General features: G+C 49.1%; 1 protein-coding gene across 9 annotated transcripts in view; it reads right to left on the bottom strand.

Annotated features, from left to right (window-relative positions):
- SEMA5B (semaphorin 5B) overlaps window positions 1-20,688 on the bottom strand; it is a 121,214-nt gene that overhangs the window by 26,544 nt on the left and 73,982 nt on the right. For all 9 annotated transcript variants that reach the window (XM_015130007.3, XM_077993800.1, XM_077993801.1 and 6 more), the window contains 3 exons: window positions 13,801-14,004; window positions 8,738-8,837; window positions 4,738-4,783 (listed from right to left, as the gene is read on the bottom strand). In XM_015130007.3, the coding sequence (XP_014985493.3) occupies window positions 4,738-4,783; window positions 8,738-8,837; window positions 13,801-13,954 (300 nt within the window). In that variant the 5' untranslated portion in view covers window positions 13,955-14,004. The remainder of the gene's footprint in view (window positions 1-4,737; window positions 4,784-8,737; window positions 8,838-13,800; window positions 14,005-20,688) is intronic.

Genomic DNA, 20,688 nt, shown 5'->3' with positions numbered 1-20,688 from the left:
TTGAGGCCAGGAGCTGGAGGTTGCAGTGAGTAATGACTGTGCCACTAGCCTTAGTGACAGAGTCAGACCCACCTCAAAAAAAAAAAAAAAATTCCCTACTTTTTAGAAATGTATACTGAAATATTTATGGATGTTATGATATGTCTGAGATTTGCTTCAGGACAGAGATGTGGGGGGATATATGTAGATGAAAGATGATTGACCATGAGCTGATAATTGTTAAAGCTTTTAAGTGCTGTTGAATACACAGGGTTCATGTACAATTCTCTTTGCTTTTGTGTGTGTATGAAATTACATGATAAAAAAGCATCTTTGTTTGTTTGCCTTAAGAGTAAAAGTACTAACCAGCTCACTGGAAACTCCATGGGAGGGCTCATAGAGACTGGTGGGCTTCTCCTAGGGTGCTGGGTGAGGAGCCTTTTTCACTGGGAGACCCTCTATGTCATATTCTAAAAGTCTGGTCTCTGGAGTCATTGAGTTTTTCCAGCAAAGACTCCCTCAGTCTCCTGCCTGGAAGTGGGGCTGGGGGAGCAGGGGGTGGGAGGAGGAAGTAGACTTTCGTTTGATCACACACCATCAGTGCCCTTTAGGAGTCCCTAAATATAGGGCGTTTCCAGTTGAATGTTTGGAGAAAGGGTCTTGGTTTCCTTTCTTGGAGGGAGGGAGAAGATGGAAGAAGGGATTGCTGTTTGGGATGGGATAGGAGACCTGGGTCCCAACCCTTTAATTTAGAGAATTTCAATCAATCATCCCTTTTATCCTTGTACCTCATCTTCACATCACACAATATGGGACACCCAATTTTGGGGCCCTTCTGAGGAGTCAGCTGCCTGTCCACTGCATCCCCTCTGCAAGCCAATCTGCTCTATCTACTTTTCTTTCCTCCTTTTCTTCCTTTTCTCTCTCTCTTTCTCTTTCTTTCTTTCTTTCTTTCCTTCCTTCTTTCTTCTTTCTTTCTTTCTCTCTTTCTCTCTTTCTTCTTTCTTTCTTTCCCCTCCCTCCCTCCCTCCCTTCCTTCCTTCCTTCTTTCTTTTTGACAGCGTCTCACTTTGTTGCCCAGGCTGGGGTGCAGTGGTGCCATCCCTGCTCACTGCAACCTCCACCTCTCGGGTTCAAGTGATTCCTGAGTAGCCTCAGCCTCCCAAGTAGCTGGGATTACAGGTACCCACCACCATGCCCAGCTAATTTTGTAGAGATGGGGCTTCACCATGTTGGCCAGGCTGGTCTTGAACTACTAACCTCAGGTGATCCGCCCGCCTCGGGCTCCCGGAGTGCTGGGATTACAGGCGTGAGCCACTGTGCCCAGCCTCTGACCACTTTCCATTGCCCCAGAATGCATAATCTCCTCTTCACTGACATCTTTTTCATTCTCTCTGTTGTTGTGAATGTGCACCCTTTAAAATTTCTCACTCTTTTTAGTGGAGTTTTGTGAAGGGGTGGAGAGAGATGTGTCTGATCAATCTGGAACACAGAGTGCTTTAAACAAGGGCTGTCCCAGAAATTCCAGAATGATCTCTAGTAACAGTAGCTCTGTGGTTTTCATGCTGTGAGAGGAAGCAGGCGACACTCAGAGACGTGGATCATCTCCCTGTAAACTCAGCAACTCCCACGGACACTTGGGGGCCAGGGACAATGGCTGAGTGTCTATGCATTTTTGGAGCATTAAGTCCACTGCTCAGTGGAGTTTAAACTTCAAACCACTCCAGGGCTGCCAGATTTGAGCTTGGAGGACGTGGAGATAAACTGGAAGAGAGCTCAGGCACTGCGCTCCATGTCTGCCCAGGCCCGAACAAAGCCCCGTTGTGCGTCCTGACGCATATGTGCAGAACAGTCCTCGTTTCTGCCTCGCAGGATATCTGGCAAACCAAGATCATAAATCTGTTGCAATTAGGCCTCCAGCCAGGTCGTCCCATGGAACTGTTCTGGCAAAGGTCGCTCACGAGCTCCTAATTGCCAACTCCAAGACAGCTCATCATGCTGGTCCTCTCAGCAGCCCGGGGACGCTGTCGATCACTGGCCTCCTTTTCTTTCCCGGTACCAGTTCATTAAGTTAGACTGATAAATAACCATACAGGTGAGCTGATTTGATTTCCCCCTACTCCTCCATCCCCAACACACACACTGCCCCATCTGCTCCTAGCTGCACCTCTTCCCTACTTCAGAGCTTGGAGGATTGGGAAGGAGCTGGGCATTCAATTTTCTTTAAGGAAGAGAGGTTTACATAAATTGTTTAATAGGGGTTAGGTACTTAGAAGTCCCTTAATGGATACTGGTTTGCAAAAACTGTTTACATTTAGATTTTTCTTTACGGAATGTTAATTATTTAAACTATCAATAAAGCACTGAGTTTTAAGTTTGCTTAAATCATGCCCTGGGGCCAAGTGGGAGAATCAGTTGGCTCTTTAATGGGGAGTTTTAACCCAAGTGTAGCCCCAGGCCACAGGGAGAGTAGAGGAAGCTGGGCTGGGGAACCCTGGCCTAGCCGCCCCTGTCAGCGAAGTGGTGCAGATCATTTTCAGCACTTGGTTGCTGGTGACAGCAGACACTGAGAACTGAAAGCTTATAACCAGGGACCCAAAGCCCCCGGAGAAGGCACTGGCAGGACAACCCCTGAAGTCAGACTTTGAGAGTTACAAGTTGGGGCTTCCTCACCAGACAACAGACAGGAGGACCGGGCACTGAAGACCAGAGGCCAAGGTCTGCTCCAGGGGACGCTGGACGGCCCGCCCCAACCTCTTGCTTGTTCTCTCCCCTCTGTGGACAGATGGCACACACCAGGGTGGGAATGTGGACATAAAATGTATTTATTTCCTTAGTTCTGTCACAGTGAATCCAGCCTGAAATACTGAGGTCAGGCCCCTCAGAGACACGCTGGGAAAGGTGGTCAAGCCAGTTCCTGGCACTTTGGGGGCTTGTCTGTAGGGCCCTTCAGGGAATGCCCTTGGAGCTGAGACCCTGCTCCAAGCCTGAGCTATGGGCTGCCATAAGATACCTGCCCCAGGCTGACACCAGGGTCAACACTGACCTGGATGAACCAAACCCCAGAATTCAGTCATCAGGCGCAGAGTCTTAACAGCCTTGCTTTTATTTCTGTGTATCTATTTCTCTTCCTCCCTTCAGCCACATTACACTCCCAGAAGGCCTTCATCTGCACACCACAGGAACCAAATAAAAAGCCAGCTGCCTGGAGCTCAGGGTGGGACCCCTGGGTCCACTTCCTCCCGCCCACTTTGAACCTCCTCTGCACTGGCTTCCCCCAGGCCCCGACCTGCTGGGTTTGGCATCTTGGCTTACTTTCCTGCCAATTGGAAACTAGGCTCTGGACTGGCTGCCTGTGACTGAGCTGACAGGCCACAAGATGCTGCTTCTGGGGAACTTCCCCTGCCTCGCTCCAGCCCAGATCCCAGGAATACACTGCACAGCCCCTCAAGGGAATCATATGTGATCTCTTATGTGCATATTCCTTGCGGCAAGGTACCGGGCCTGATTCACTTTGGAACTCAAATGCCTTGTACCATGCCTAGGATGAGACTGGCCTTCAGTAGTTATTCGACAAATGTTTATTGGGTGGGTGAATTGATGGATGGATGGATGGATGGGCAGGCTGGCTAGTAAAGGTATGGATAGAAGGACAGATGGACAGATAGAAGGACAGATGGACAAATGAATGGCATTTTCTTTCAATTTGCCCTAGTTCCTCCCAACCCTTCCCTTCCATTGGGCACACATTTGCTTCCTTATACCTCCCCTCTAGCAACCAGCCAAGAGCTGCAACGCCCCTGGGTGTGTGGACCCAGGTGTGACCAGAATGTCATACCAGCTCCCCAAGAAAGTCTCCCCTGTGGCAGTGAAACTCTATACAAACAGCCCAGCACATGATTAGGTTCTAACTTCCGATTAGGTTAGTCACTTCTCATATTTTCCTGAAGACCAGAGACTCTTCATTTCTTATAGTCCCGTGGCCCCTAGCTGAGTTCTGGTACACAGTAAGTGCTCAATGAATGCTTAATCACTGGGAGACCAGAACATGTCTCCTAGACATGAGAATTGAGGCTCTCTCCTCATTGAAGAAGAAGAGATGGCCATCCTTTCTCTACAATATTCAGCCTCTGCAAAGATGGTTTGGCATCTGTTTCTCAATCTGGGATAAATGTTCTGGATCAAGGAGTCCCATTAAAACGCCTCTCAGAGCACTTAGGGAATTATGCTTGGGAAGTCCTTCTTGGCAGCAGATAATAAATCAATCACAGCTCAGAGAAAATGCTGAGTTAGAATGGGATCATTCAGGTTGGGCTAGGAAAGGAACTAGGAATACTCTTTCCGTGGAGGCCTGAACTCAGAGACCCTCCTGTGGATCCAGGTTGGGGACTTACAATAACAACCAACCCAGTTTGCCCAGTATTGTCCCAGTTTTTGCACTGGGAGTTCTGCATTCTCAGTCAGGGACAGTTGGTCAGCCCAGCCTGGTGGTGTTTTCCTCCCTTCCTCATTAGCAGCCTTGCTGCATGATGCAAGAGCCCTGTATGCCTCTGCGTTGATGTGAGCCACACCCCTCCACATACATTCCCTGCAGTGACCCTGATAGCTAGGGTCTGAGTCCATGGCCAGTGAAAAGAACAAGTGGCTCTTGTTTTCAACTTTAGAGGCTGAATTCTGAATGGCGCCACTTGCGTTGCCCTGCCTTGGGCTCTGGAATAGGGGAAATTACAGGAAGGGAAGGGAAGAAAGCAATCGTACCTGAAGAAGAGAGACATTGGCAAGGCTGAGTCTGAAGAGGTAGTTCCTGTGAAAATGGAAACAGACATCCTAAGTGACGCTGGTTCTGCAGGCAGGACCCAGGGAGCAGCTTCCTGGCTCGGGCCTTCTGGGATGCCAGGACTGGGTGCTGATTGCCTAGGGTCAACCCCCAAGGAGAGCTTTACCTCCATTTGCTCACTTAATCTTCACACAACCCTGGGAGGAAATCCAGGAAGCTCCATGTTACAGATGATGAAGCAAGGTGGGTAAATGGCCCAAGTCACCAAGATAGTAAGTGAAGGAGTTAGGATTCAAACCCAGACTTTCCTCCAAGTCCCATGTTGTCTCTGCTCCCAGCCAACTCAGCTGGCCCAGAGAGGAACCCCTTGACCCCACCTTTTCCAAACATGGAGGCTGTTAAACGTAAAGCCTCACAGCACTCTTACAGGGATGCAGACAGCCAGCTTCCTCCTATCCTGGCCCACCACCCTGACCCACCCCTCCTCACACAGGCCAGCCATCTCTCCTGGTTCCACGTCCCGGGGTCCTGAGTCCGGTTTGTTTGTTCATCTCCTGCAGTCTCTCCAGCAGTCGGTGACTCCGGGTCTGACCTTTCTGTGGCCACCTCTCTGGACCGCCCTCTCTCCTCTAGCCCAAAAGACCCCATCCACCACCTCACCATCCTTCTCCCCACAGTCCAGCCTGCACAGGGCTTCCAGGCTCACCTACCTCAAACCATTTTCACCTTCAGTAATAAAGAGGATACTACTACTAGGAATAATGATATCAGACACTTTTTGAGTATCATAAGTGTCAGCCACTGCTGCAATTTCTTTGCATGGACGCTGGAGCCAGGAGGCCACCATGTACAGACAGGGAGAATTCCAGCCCAGCCACCTGCCACCTTCTGAGAGCCTCAGTGCCTGTCTGTACAGTGGGGAAGTGAATGGCTGTGTTTCTTATTTCACAGGACTGTGGAGACAGAGGAATGGTGTGATGCACATTAAAAGGCTCTGTTCATGTTGAACACATGTAAAGTCTTGGTTTCCCCAACACTTTTCTTGCTTTGGTTCTTCTGTCTTCTTTGGGCTATTCCTATTGCGGTTCCTAAACTTTTTAGGAATAAAGACTTTAGAAAGTTCTGGCCTACCTCAGCTGAGGAGGGAAATGAAGGGAAAGGCTGTGGAGTGGGCCAGAAAGAGAAAGAGGGGCCCGTGTTGAAGGAATCCAGAGCCGGAAGGAGACGCCGCAGGCCGAGAGACTTCTCTTCCCAGCTCTGGCTCCAGGCCCACGTCCCACTCAGCTTCTTTGCTGTCCTGGGGCTGGGGGGGCCTCCTGGGTGACCTTGGCTCCAGGCCTCTGCTGTCCTTCCCCAACCCCCTCCCCAAGTCCTTAGCAGAGCTCCCCCCGTCCCACCCTCCTGGGCTGGGAACAGATGAGCTCCAGCTTATGGCTGTGCCCCAGCTGCCTGCTCAGGTAACACAGGCATCTGCTCACTTTAACAAATTAGGGGAAACATTGCATCACTTTATTCATTTTTATCCCATCAAAAATCATTCATCACAACATCGCAGTCAGCTCTCCTGGGAGCTGGAATATGAGAACAGAGAGAAATCTCTGTAGCCTGACCCACCCTAAATCCCTTGTGGAACAAGGAGGGGTATAAATGAATATAAAATTTCCCTAGCCTGAATTCCAGAGGTCCAGGGGTCAAGAAGAAGGGAAGACAATGTCAGGCAGAAGAAAAGGAGGAAGGAAAATGAGCTGGAGACAGGAAAAGAAAGTGGCCAAGGACCCACTACGTTGGTTCTAAGAAGCCTGAGGGACCAGGTCTAGAATTGATTTTCCTGTCCATCTGAGGGCATAGCCAGGCTCAAGGATGCAGGAAAAAGTGTCTCTCCATCTGTGTGTGGGAAGCCTCCAGACAGAAAACATAACCACCTTCTGGGGAAGCCGCAGAGCAGACCAGGAAGAACAGTGTGACCACAGTCACAGGGTAACCTAACCTCTCCAAGCTTCAGTTTCCTGGTCCATAAAATGGGGGTACATAGAACCCACTTCCTGGGTTCACCCACTTGTGAAGATTCAATGATTTACTGCGGGTATAATTTACTACATGTATTAGATTAAACACATGTGTGATTTACTACATTTACTACATGCAATAACTAACTTACTACATATACAGCACATGCCTGGCACATGGCCAGTGTGGAATAAATGGCAGCTTTCGAAATGCTTTCACAAGGCTCAGAGCAGAATCTTCGGATGCTACCATCTAGGTTTGTTAAAGTACACATGTAAAACGGGAGAAATCACAATTATGTTGAAGGATCACATCAAGGCCAGTTTCCTGATTGTAATGTTGTCCTACAGTAATGCAAGATGTTAGCCTTGGGGGAAACTGGGTGAAGGGTATATGGGATCTCTCTCTATTATTTCTTACAACTGTATGTAAATCTACAATCATCTCAAAATAGAGAGTAAAACAATTACTCTCTTTGCTGAGAAAATAAAGTCCATCCTCTTGTATACTTGCATATGGACAGACTTCCTCTGGGGGGACAGTCAAGAATCTCACCACTGGGTGCACCTTCAGTTGGGGGTCCTGCTTGTTTGAGAGGGTGGCCCTGCTTTTCACCATATACTCCTTTGTACCTTTTGAATGTCCTACCATAAGACAAAATAGTTAATTTAAAAATTAAAAAATTAAAAGAAAAATGCTTTCAGGCCCAGCTTCACAGCAGCCCTGTGAGATTGGTGGCACAGAGACAGTAACCCAGACTTTACACATGAGGAAACTGAGGCTCCAAGGTCAAGATCCCCCAGGACAGGAACCCAGCTCATCCACACCTAATCCAGAGCTCTGTTCCTGACTTGCCTCATTTTCATACAGCAAATGAAGGGGTGGAGACACTAAGGAAAGCTCCAGGGCAAGGATGGTCAGCTACAGCGTGGCCCAGAAGTGCCCAACCCAGTGGCCACCCTCTCCCCAACCCCACACCCACTGAGTCAGAACTTCTGGGCTGCAGAGCTGAAAAATAGTGCAGTCCCAGGTGATGACACAGACAGACCTGCAGAGCAACTCTAGGCCTGGGTTAAGGAGACCTGGCTGTAGTCCCCACACTCTGTTGCCATCATGCTATGTGATGCTGGGAAGGTCACCTTCCCTTCTCAGGGCCTCTGCTACCGCCTGCTTTAAATGAGGACAGTTGGGTGACACCAGAGATTCTCAAACTTGAGTGTGATCAGGCCACCTGGAAGGGTTGCTAAAACACAGGTTGCTTCTTCCCAGAGTTTCTGACTCAAGAGGTCTGAGAAAGACCCAAGAATCTGCATTTCCAACACATTCTCAGGTGCTGCTGGGCCAGGGACTGCACCCTGAGACCCTCTGGAATCGGCCCTCTCTAAGCCCCCTCCCTACCAGAGCCAGTGGTCTGTGGTTTCATGAGGAATGAGCTCCTCCTAGTCCACCCAGAAAGCCTCCGCAGGTTCCCCTGGAGAGTACTGTCTGTTGGATATTGGATCTGAACAGCGGACTAAGAAGTCAGGCCACAGACAGGTGAGGTCCTTCGGGAAAGGTTCTACCCCTACCCAGCCGTCCCAGGTGCAGGCCGCCGGCTGGCCGGCAGGGGGCTCCTGGGCACCTTCTCTGCATGGAGCTCCCAGGAAACTGGCCCAGAAAGCCATTCTGGCAGCCGAGCAGGGACCAGGCAGGGACCGGGCAGGAGGTGGTCAGCAGGCATCCCTGCCCTCACTAACTGCCAATCACAGAGGCCTGCAGCTGGCTGACATTGTGAAGTCAAGAGTCACCCCCACCCCCACCCAGCCAAAACACGCTTCCTTCTGTGGGGGACAGACATCCACACGGAGAGGGCCCAGCAGAGAGGATGGGGCCCAGCACATGGGTCTGCCCAGGTGAGTTCATCCTGAATACTATTCCTTCCACCCAGCTCCAAGCCCCTGCACTTCCGGCCCCCACCCCTCTGCCCCTTGTTACCTGGCTCCCACAATGAGCTGGTTCCTGGAGGGGTCCAAGGCGAGCTGGGAGAAATCCCGGGCTCCAGGGTAGGTGAAGTTAGAGACCCATGGCTGCAGATCTGGTGGAGGGAGAGGCAACACTGTGGTTACTGCTGGGCCAGGGGCTCCCAACTGCACCGCACAGACCACAGAACAGAAGGGTGAAAATCGGGGGGGAAGTGGGACAGTGCCACCCAGGAGATCTGGTGTCACCTGCCCACCTCTGTGGCCCCAGGGACTTGGGAGTGGGTGTTGTAGTCACTGTTCTGCCACATTCCTTAGCTCAGAGGAGGGCATTACCCTCCCTGCAGAGGCATGAAGGGATACCTATACTCACCCTTGACTTCCCCCAGACCCTCACTCGCCACATGAGTATACACTGGCAAATCCTGCCTGTTCTACCTCTAAACTGCCTCTGAAATCCTTCCACTGTTTTCCCACTGTATCCCACCCCCATCCAAGCCACCGCTAGCTCTTGTCTGGAGCAGTGCCAACAGCCTCCTAACCAGCCTGGTTTCCACGCCTGCCCCTTTAGTCAATTTCCCACAAAGCAACCCGAGCGTTTGTTCTTAAATGCAAATGTGGTCATGTCACTCCCCAGCCCAGAACCCGTCCATAGCTCCCAACCACCCCCAGGAAAAGTCCAACTCTTGCGAAGGCCCTTGGGTTCTGGTCCGCTGTCCTCCCAAGTCCAGTGCCTGGCACAGTGATTATTTACTGATCCCCTGAAAGACATTCCCTAAAGTCTTCACCCCAGCCACACTAAACAAACACTTCATACTTCCCCAAGTCCATCCCACAAGAGCCTGCAAACCTTTGTGCTTCTGTTCTCCCTCGATGGAACAATTCCTGTTCACCCCCATCCCTACCTCCTCCAAGAAGCCTTCCCTGACTGCTTCAAGCCAGGGTTAAGGGCTCCCGTAGTTTTCTACTTTACTGCCACACTGTGTGTCTAGCCTGGTAGTTTGCCCTGGGGGCCAAGAAAGACTTTGCTTCCTAGATCTCCAGTCTCAGTTGAGCACCTAGCAGTGTTTGAACGAATATATGAATAATCCTCAATCCCTCCTTGTATGAGGGGAACTGGATTTTCAGACAAGATTCTGCAGAGGTGGGAGGTGCAGAGATTGCGCGGTCAGTGTCCACCCTGCCTCTAAGGAAGGTTGTTCCCAATCAAGGCCTTTCAAAGGGATTGGGTGGGCAGAGAGGAGACCTCACAGCCTCTGGGCGGATGGGGAGTGGTCTGGGAGGGCCTGCTTAGAAAGTGCCAGCTGACTCTCTCTGTTTCCCTCCTGCTGAAGACACACTTCTCCCTTCTTGGTTCACAGCCTCCTGATAGCTCTCCCTCAGCCTGTGCATGACCCATGGATGGGTGGGAATTGGCACCAGTAAGGAGAGAGCCATGGAGCAGAGGGACTTTCATGCCGATGGTGGTAAAGATTCCGGGGTAATGGGAGGCACTGTGCTTTCTCCCCATAGCGCCTTAGCAACTGACTCACACAACGGCCGGCCGGGCGGCGGCGGGGGGGCGGGGGTGGGGGGGGATGGGGGGAGAGAGGTTGGGGAGGGAGAGAGACTGTGTGTGTAATCCAAGGGAAATAAATCATTGCTCATTATCCCTCCACTACAGAGTAAAAGCAGCCCTTCATTTCTGCACGACAGGCAAACACTTAATCGCTCCCTGGAGAACTGAAGGTTTTGCGAATTGGATGTTTTTCAGAAAACTGTGATAGGCATGATTAAAAAAAGAAGAAGAAAGAAATTCTGCAGCAAAATGAAGCAAACCCCTTGGGCCTGCCTTTGCCCCCAGCAGGTGATTATAGGTTGGCAAGAATTGTCATGTAGTCACGATGGTCTTTGGGCAATATAGGATAAGAAGTGGATCTGGAGTCTGGTGGGTTAGGTTTTTAGCTGACCTCTCAGAAATCCTGGATAAATATTATATTACCTTAGAAATGAAACCAAGGGTTCTCCTCTTCCAGGAAGCCTTCCTGGATTACAGCCTCTCCACCCTGATCTTATTTTGTTCCACATTCTCTCTATCCTTTTCATTCCATTCACATTGTATGTTATTGTTACTCTGAATGTGGTCAAATATTTTCTGTGTGTGTAGGGCGGGGTCTTCCCTGTCCCTGTGAGACTGGGTGCTCCCTAACAGCAGCAAACAGATTACACCTTAATTCCCTCCTTCCCTTTCAACAAGGGTATTCCAGATATAGGCAGCTGAATGAGGGAGGAGGTGGCATGATGGGTCTGCAGTGGATACTCCTTCTGGGGACTTCCCAGCTCAGTCTTCACTTAGCCCCTTTTCTGGGGAGGAGGGGAAAAGAAGAGGAAACAGGGTAGAAGCTGGGATAAAAATGGGGAGGTGGGAGTGGAGGTATGGAGGGTGGTGGCCTCTTCCAGTTTCAGTCCCTCTCCCATAGCCCCGACCAACATGGGCAAGGGGGATGGGGGAAGTGGGGACAGAAGGGGCCGGCATAGCACGTGGATCCTGGGGGAGCCTTGGGAAGGGAACCAGACTGCTTGTATTAAACAGGCCAAGGGGACCAGAGGGAAGGCTGTCTTTAAAAACACCAAGCACGTTCTGAGCTCCATGTATGGCAAAGGCTTTGGATGGTGACTTTAAGAGAAAAATGACATTCTCCATGACGCGCCTGTGATTTTAATTATAGTCAATTCAATTACCCACCTTGTGGGTTAACCACTGCCAGTGTTAAGTCCAGGCTGGCTTCTCCTGCTGCCTGGAAGGGTAACACTGGCAAATGAGAGAATATGCAGGCTGAAGAGAAACACAGCTTGGCCCCCCCAAGAGAAACCCACAGGAGAAAATTTAACCTTACACGACACAGCAGTGAGATTCTGCGAAAAACAGCAGTGAGATTCTGCGACTGGCAGCTCCTCTAGGGTGTTTAGGGGTTATGCACAGCTCAGTCAGGTGTCAGGGGAGAGGGAAACTCACAGTTACAAGCTGGCAGCCTACAGATTGGTCAGAAAAGAAGTGTAACATCCTAGGGGGCTTGGAGGCTGGGGTTGGTGCTGTCCTTGATTAGGGCAACTTCTGAGCACAGCATTCCAGAGCACAGTCCTTTGCCCAGTGTGAACTGAGTCCCTACTGTGTGCTCAGCCGTGCTAAGGGATGTAGGAACACAAGAGAACCAGTCCTGGTCCAAGACCAGAACCAGTACCAGCTGGGCTGAGGGACCAAAGGCAGTGACTTTTAACCAACAATACAAGATCATTAGGTACGCAAAGAAAACTTTTGTTCACCTCCAAGGCCCCACAGCATCCCCTTCTGTACCTGGCACAAAGCAGGGCCCAATACAAATTCGGCAAATGGATAGGAAAACTCAAAGCTGTCAGAATGCAGAAGGGGAGGAGGGCATTCCTTCATTCTGTAGGAGGGTGGGGTGAGAAGTCAGATTCATTCAATTCATACCTGAGGATCAAAAATGGTTTCAAGGACCCCAGGCACACAAGGAAGATATCTCCCACCTCCCTGACTTCCTCCCCCAATCTAATTTGCACAGATGGAGACCTGCCTGGTCGGGGGACAGGGATTCCCCAGCTCTCCTTCCATGTCCCTGCCCCCAGACTCAGCCAGGCCAATAGTGCCCCCAACAAAGCCCCTGGGAGGAAATGTTTCATTAGGAGCTGCCACAGGGGCCCCAATGTGAGGAGGGTAGCCCTAAGAATCCACTCCTTCTGTCTCCCTCTGTCCTCTTCAGGGACAGCCACCAGCACTCCAGGAGCCATCAGAAGTCTGAGGGTGTGCACGCGTTTTGCAGGCTTAGGACATTGTTAATTTACTTTAATCCACTTAAGCCTTCAAAGCCTTGGATCCCAGTTCAAACAAGACAGCGCCGAGAAGACAGCTGGAAACCTTCCTCCCTGAGAGGAACCAGCCCACAGCTGGGAATCCCACCCTTCCTCAACACCCCCAGACTCTCATACATACTGCCTCTCCCACCCCTCAAATCCTGGGCCTCACTGGTTGATTTTTCCAATTGGGTTCCATCTTGCCCCGCCCACTCCTGCAGGATGGGGCTCTGCATGTCCTCCCGTATGGGCCACTGGAGGGTAGAGCACCTGATCGCTCTGCAGTGGGCAGTGGACAGAGCACTGCACGTGGAGTCAGGAGCCCAGCACTGAGGACTGGCTCTGACAAGCCTCTCTGGCCCGCCACGCCTAGGCTTCCCATCTGTAAAAGGCAGTGACGATCTCCTTGCACTGCCTCCCCAACAGGGTTACTATGAGGAGGAAACCGGCCAGTGTCGATCAAACTTAAGAGCCTAGGGACCCCTGAGACTACATCTGCAGATCCCAGTGTGAGCTGCCAAGTAGGTGGTGGTTCATGAAGTACTAATGTGACTGTAACACAACCAGGACCCACCCAAACTGGGTAACAGGTCGTGAGAGAATGTCTGGGATGCTCTGGTATTTGTGTTTTGTTTTTTAGCAAGTATTAGAATGTATACACTAATTTTAGAAACTCTTATCAAGAATTTACAGACCCCTTGGAATATGTCCAGTGATTTACAGATCACAGTTTGGGAAACACTTTAATAGCACATTCTCATACCCTCCCTTGACAAACAGAAGGCATTATGAGTCACCAGGGCCCTTGCACTGAGGTTTCCCAAGACCCTAAAGAGAGGGATCCCTGCAGCCCCTTAGAGCAGAAGGAAGCTTTCCAGAGATCTCCAGGTACCTCCTAATGCGTGAGTCATGCTGAGACCCCTGGCCACCTCCACCCAGGGCATCCACAACTTCCTTTTCTAGCAAAAGACTCCCCTCCCCCAGGTTGGCATGCATGAAGGGCCTGAATAAATTACCGAGAGACAAAAATTAGACCCCTCCAGCTCATTGCTCCCCATCCTTCTTAAAACATCCAGCACCAGAGGAAGAGTCTCAGGACCCCGGGACCCAGCAGTTAATGAACATCCCAAGGACATCCAACAGCCAGAAACATCCTGCCAAGGCCTGACCTAAGTCCTTCAGGACACGGCCATTGCAAGACAGGGCCAAGTAGGAAGCAGCTCTTACCTTCAAAGGCCACGGTGGGGTGCTCGCTCAGGGCGCACAGCTGCTGCTCACTGCTGGGCTCACTGGGGACATCCTGGGAGTTGGAGAGGTGGGACACCAGCAGTGTGAGGCTGGGCAGCAACAGCGAGACAGCCAGGGGGCCTGCAAGCACCATGGTGGGCCCCTCTGCAGTCCTAGCTCCGGGAGGCAGACAGGGGAGAAGACCTGTAAAGTAAACACTAAGTCTCACCAAGGGCTCCCTCCATCTGGGCCCACTTCCCTCCATTTCCTTGTGGTTATCAGTGTCCCCACCGGATTTGAAAAATAAATTTCTATTGTATTTATGTTACTCAGAGTTTGCACTGCTCTAGTAAATGCAAAGATATAGATCATTCCCTGAAAGCTAATTTCCCCTGTAATAGCATTCTCTACAAAACTGACAAATTACAGTGCCTTTTCTATTTATGATTCCAAATGGTTTAAAATTAGTTTTAATGATAAAGGTAGTATCTTAGGGATTTTAATAATGGAGCTGAGGCCATGGGTAGTTGTTTGTATAAAGATAAATCTGGATCCGTAACTCATACTTTATATACTAGGAAAAAATTCAAATAGACAAAAGATTTCAATGTTAAGGATAAAAATCATAAAAATACTAGAAGAAAATGCAGGCAGGATCCTTTATACCTTGGCATGAGAAACCATGGCTCAAAATCCAGAAGCCATCAAAGAAAAGATTGATACATTTGACTACATTAAAATCGCAAACACCTGCACTTCCCCCTCCTCTCCCCCAAAACAACATCAATCAGGCCGGGCGCAGTGGCTCATGCCTGTAATCCCAGCACTTTGGGAGGCTGAGCAGGGCGGATCACCTGAGGTCGGGAGTTCAAGATCAGCTTGACCAACATGGGGAAACCCCTTCTCTACTAAAAATAAAAATTAAAAAAAAAAAAAAATTAAAATAAGTAAATAAATAAAATTTTTAAAAAATAATCCATCAAAATCATAAGGAAAATGACAAACTAGGAAGAAATATTTGCAATTCATATCACAAACAACAGACTAATATTCCTAATATATAAAGAACTGAAACTGCCTTTGCAAAAAGTATGACAGTGCAGGAAATCTGACCTAACAGACTCCATCTTGCTTCTAGCCTGCAAGTTGCCCTTGCTCATTCCTAGGCCTAGGCCAAGCTAACTGTGGAAGGAATTTAGTTTACAGTTTAACTTTGAAGCAGAGAAGATTACAGCCCCTTCCCAAAGCAAACCCCCTCCTTGCTTGGGGATCACACCTCCTTTGTAATACTAACAATTTAGCCACAGGATAAGACAATATGGCTCAGGAGTCATTCAGCCAGATGTCACAAGATTAATAATTGCTCCTATAGATAACATTATTGTAAAACCTGAGATTGGTGTTCTAGGTATTTTTTCAGACCCTGTATTCTATTGGATCTGCTGGTGCCATCCAGACTGATAAACTGGTTCATCTGACCTTGTGGCCCCCCTACCCAGGAACTGAACTCAGCACAAGACGACACGCTTCAACTCCCTGTGATTTCATCCACGACCTAACCAATCAGTGCTCTCCAATCCCTAGCCCCACTGCTTCCCAAACTATCCTTTAAAAGCCTTACCCTCTGAATTTTGGGGGAGGCTGCTTTGAATAATGATAAACTCCTGTCCTTCTGCTTAGCTGGCTTTGCATCTATTAAGTTCTTTCTCTATTGCAAAAACTTGCTGTTCTCAATGCATCAGCTTTTCTGGACAGCGAGCAAGATGAATTCATGCAGCGATTATAGAACTTCTAGGAATCAGGAAGGAAAAGACTAACAATCCAGTAGAAAAATAGGCAAAGAATATAAATATAAACAGGAGCTTAAAATATGAATGACAATTATCCTCACTCATAATAAGAGCAACACCAGTTAAAACATAGACTGAGATACCACTTCTCATCTATTAGTTTAGCAAAAATCCAAGTTAGATGCTGCAGTCTTTTGGTGAAGCAGTGGGGAGAGGGCCACTACCATATACTGCTGTGGGGGTTGGGGTGTGCAAGATGGCAAATCCCTGTGGGGTGATCCTGGCAATATCTGGCAAAACTACCCATGTATTTACCCCTCGACCTAGCAACCTAATTCTTTGTGTCTACACTCGTCCTCCTTGGAGTGTGTTCCACAAACCAGTGTCGATTCACACACTGGAACAACTCCACGGTCACAGAAATGCAGAGATCTGAGAGTCAGTGTTTAAAAATCTTTATAATAATTTGACAGAGTAATTTTATGTATATTGAATCTAATAACAAAATATTCAGGCTTGTATGTTGCATGTTTTATTTCAATTCATTTCTCTAGTAATTCACTTTTATTGAATTTTATGTAAGTATCCATCTGTGACAGATTGTAAATTGAAAAAGCAAACCTGCCTCTTCACAGATAGTTGAGGGCAAAAACAGACCACAGAGGCACCTGCAAATGTGCAAAGTGACTTACGTACGAGATTGTTCATTGTCACATTCTTTGAAAGAACAGAAAGGCAGGAAACAACCAAATATTCAGAAACAGGAGATTGCTCAAATAAACTAGGGTATATCTTCACAATGGAATATTATGCAGCTGTTAAAAGGTATGAAGATTTTTCTCTCTTTATTTTACTTAATTTTTAGAGAGGCAGGGTCTTGCTCTGTCGCCCGGGTTGGAATGCAGTGGCACTATCATGGCTCACTGCAGTCTTGAGCTCCTGGGCTCAAGCGATCCTCCCAGCTCAGCCTCCCTAGTGGTTGGGACCACAGGCATGCACCATCATGCATGACTAGAGGGGCATGCTCTGTTGTAAGTGGAGGGGTCGTCTTGTTCTGCTGCCCAGGCTTCCTCTAGGCTTTGATATGGAAAAATATCCATATCAAAAAAGTGAAAAAAGCAAGGTACAGAACAGCTTAATAGCATGGTACCTTTTGTGAAAATAAGAGGGTAAAAATAAGAACATATGTATTTATATATGTTTATAATAGCATTGATATACACTGGAAAAAGAAACCAAAACTAATTTTAGTAGGTTATCTTTAAGTAGCAAAATGGGAATCAAGGCTTCTCAGTAAATACCTTTTTATATTATTTTCATTTGTGACCAGGTAATCATATTGGCCACTCAATAAAGTTTTTAGATTTAAGAAACTTAAAAAAAAAACTAGTTTGGGTTCACTAAAACTCCTGGAAAACCCTAACATTTGTCTGACTTGTCGCATCTGAGTCCCTTCCACCTCCTCTCTCCTTCCCTAGTCCATCCAACATGTCACCACGCCCCACTGACCCTATGTCTCTCAAAGGTCTCTAACCCAGAGTGAACTCCTTGGTGTCACTTTCTTCAGCAATAAAATGAAAGGTTGAACTAGATTGGGGATCCCCGACCAGGAGCTGGGGTGAATTAGAATCATCCCCCTGAGGGAGCAGAGTCCGGGGCTGGCAGGTATGGAATTCCCAGGTGATTCTGATGAGCAGCTCCCAGGGTTGAAACTGGAGGACTAGAGGGCTGGGGCTCCTTCCTGCTCTAAGACGTTTGCCCCAACCCTTCCTCTCTCTTCCCTTCCTACTGCCACTACCTTACTCCAGGTCTGGAAAATCACAGTAGGATTACTTTTTTCCTGCCTAAGGTTCCTCACATGTGTGTGAAATGGAATAATACCCATCACTGAATGGTTGCACGCCTCCAAGGAAATAACAGAATGAAGCCAGTGCACCCAACTGGCCCCTTCTCCCCCCACTCCCTCCCTGGTCTGCACCCTACCCGGAATTAGGACCCACAGCACCTTTTTGATCCCCTTATCCTCAGGCTCAAACTCATTCATACTTTACTCCTCCCGAGAAGAGCCTGACCATTCCTCTTAGCAGAGACCCTCTGGGAGGGAGATTTGGTCCAAACCTACTCCCTGAAGTGATTTTTCACACTGTCACTCACGTGGAGTTTTTCCTAAGCGCTAGCCTGGGTCCGTCTTGTGGCATGGGGTTTGGCTCTGCTGCCCATCCTTGGAGCCCACCAATTTTCCTGACATTGACCCCTGGCCCCTCAAACAAGGCCACAGGACTGGGGAAAAGGGATTCAAAGGGCAAGGCCAAATCTCTGGAGCAAGACAACCTGAGGCCCAGTCCTAGCCCTCCTCTTTGCTAGCTGTGTGACTCTGGGAAAAACACTCTCTCTGCCTTAGTTTCTCCAAACTGGGGATGATAATAACAATATCAACTTCTTTAGCAGTTGTGAGGATGAAACGGGTTATTACCTTTAAAAGGCCTAGAGCAGTACCTGGCAGACAGAGTGATCAACTAGCATGAGTTATTCTGGTGCTCTGGGGAGAGAGGAACAGGGACTGGAGCATTTCCTTTTGCCCTCTGACACTTATGCTGGAAGCCCTCTGCCTGCACCTCCTCCCTGCTCTGTGCCTGGGAGGTGGACGAATGTGGGAGAACTGCATCCAAGGAGGCCCTGCTTGGGTTTGGCCAACAGAGGGAGGAGAAGGCGGTAGAGTGAGCACAGCTGCAACCCTCGACAGACCAGAGCTCCCCTGCTTCCAGGCTTCGGAAGGAAATCGCTCCCTCTGTCCTCCCTTCAGAACTAGGGGTGGTGCCGCCTCCTTGCTTACCAGCCCCTGGGTACTGCACAGGGAGTTATCCCATGTGGTTCCCAAACCCCCTTCCAACACCTTTGTAAACAGTTCCTTTATTAAACTGCCCTCACATTACCCCAAGTGAGTATGTCATCTGTTTCCTGGGGGGACCCTGACTGATAGAACACCTCATTAGGGATATTCAATGCATATGCAAATAGCAGCTTTTTAGCCCTTAGCTGGGGCTTTTCTCCTGTCAGCCCCTAAGAATATCCAAGGTGCCAGGACAATTGCCCTCCTCTCCCCTCACTATTTCCCACCCTCCCACTGACCTGTGCTCCCTTCCCAGGCCTCTCTGCCTCCCCGCCCCAGGTCTGACCACCAGCTTCAGAGCCACAGGCCTGGCCCTCTATGTGGCCAGATCCCAAGCTCCAGGGGCCGGAATTAGAAGCATATCCTGGGCCCCTTCTCCTACCCTGAACCCTAGGACTTAATGTACCTAAGTTCTGCAGCAGAAGTTCCATTCTTATGTAAATATGTCCTCCAAGTCCTTTTTGAATCAGTAATTGCAGATTAATATTACTGTGTCCCCCTGCGGCCCAGCACAGCACGTCTGTCTGCTGTTTCAGGAGAGAAGGGAAGGACAGGACACGACGAGTGGGGAAGGGATGGAGCAGGGCCTAGATCTGGGATCTCCTCTACTCGGTTACCTTCCCTCCAGGTGAGGCAAGAGCAAGGAGTCTACGCCTGCAGCTTTGCAAATTTCAGCACAACTGCGGGTATCATACTGAAAAAAGAAGAGTGGTCGGTTCCCATATCACTGGAAGTGTTCGGGGTCTGACTTTTCGAGGCGAGTTCTAAACTTGGGAGGTGACTTCCCAACTCCCAAGAATTACCCATCTATGGCAATCATCTCCCCTCCATTTGTGGTCAAAGGGGTAGGCCCCAGCAGCCTCATATGTACCATGGGGTCCCCATCCCAGCCACAGCTACTTGTACCAGGATGGTCATGTGATCAGAACAAACAAATCAGGTCTCTCCCACAGCAATGTGGGTGTGTGAACCCCCAAGGTCAAGTCAGTCTTTGTAGAGGAAACTGGAATATGTAAATGTGGACCCTGGTCATATTCTGTTTTTTGTTTGTTTGTTTTGTTTTTTGTTTTTTTTAATGAGATGGGATATCACTCTGCTTCCAACCAGGGTGGAATGCAGTGAGCATGACCATAGCTCACTGTAACCTCAAGCTGCTGGCCTCAAGCAATCCCTCAGCCTCCCAAAATGCTGGGATTATAGGCATGAGCCTCTGTGCCCACCGTGGGGTGGTTATCTGCTACCTGCCATGTGAGCTGAGGACAATCTGAAGGCAAAGACAAGTGACAGGAGACAGAGGCGTGCTGACAGCTTTCCAGTTCCCAATTCCAGCCCTTTCCTGAGGTTTAAATATGTTCTGCTTCCATGAGCCACCCCCACTCCCAGATCCTTGTAATAAAATTTCCCGTTTTTACTTAATCCCATTGGAGTTATATCAGACTAGGAGTTGCCGACAGGCGTTGCCTCCTAAGTCTGTCCTTGCCTTCCTCCTTTCTAAAGGAGCCTCGGCTTCATGACAGCAGGAAGCAAGCCGCCCTGCGCAAAACTTTCCCTAGTCTTTCAGGCAGAGGTGGCCCATGAGCTGCATGAGGAGGTTGTCAGTGGGGCTTAGAGGGATGTGTTCTAAGAGAGCTTCCCTTTTTCCAGAGTGGTCAGCAGATAGGAGGAATGGTGCCACAGTAGCCATCTGCAGCTGGTAAGTGACTTTTAGCCATATGCTAAGGATGGCAAAGCAGGTCAGGTCAGTCTTTGTAGAGGAAACTGGAACAGATAAATATGGACCCTATGTAGTGGTCATTTTTTTTTTTTTTTTTTTTTTTTGGAGACAGGGTCTCACTTTGCCACCTAGGCTGGAGTGCAGTGGAATGATCACAGCTCACTGCAGCCTCAACCTCCCAGGCTCAAGCGATCCTCCCTCCTCAGCCTCCAGAGTAGCTGGGACTACAGGCACATACCACCAGGCCTGGCAATTTTTTAAATTTTTTAAATTTTTTATTTTTTTGTAGAAACAGAGTCCACCATGTTGCTCTGGCTGGTCTCAAACTCCTGGACTCAAGCTATCCTATCACCTTGACCTCCTGACCTACTGGGATTACAGGTGTTGAGCCTACCTGAGTAGTCATCTTCTCTTCTTCTTTTTCTTTTTGTTTTTTAGACCCTGTCTCTAAAAAAACAAAGGACGTGACCTTTAGCCATATGCTGAGGTAGGTG

This window comes from Macaca mulatta, chromosome 2 (genome assembly GCF_049350105.2).
Source record: "Macaca mulatta isolate MMU2019108-1 chromosome 2, T2T-MMU8v2.0, whole genome shotgun sequence".
Taxonomy (NCBI): Eukaryota; Metazoa; Chordata; class Mammalia; order Primates; family Cercopithecidae; genus Macaca; species Macaca mulatta.
This window is presented reverse-complemented; position numbering and strand designations above follow the sequence as displayed.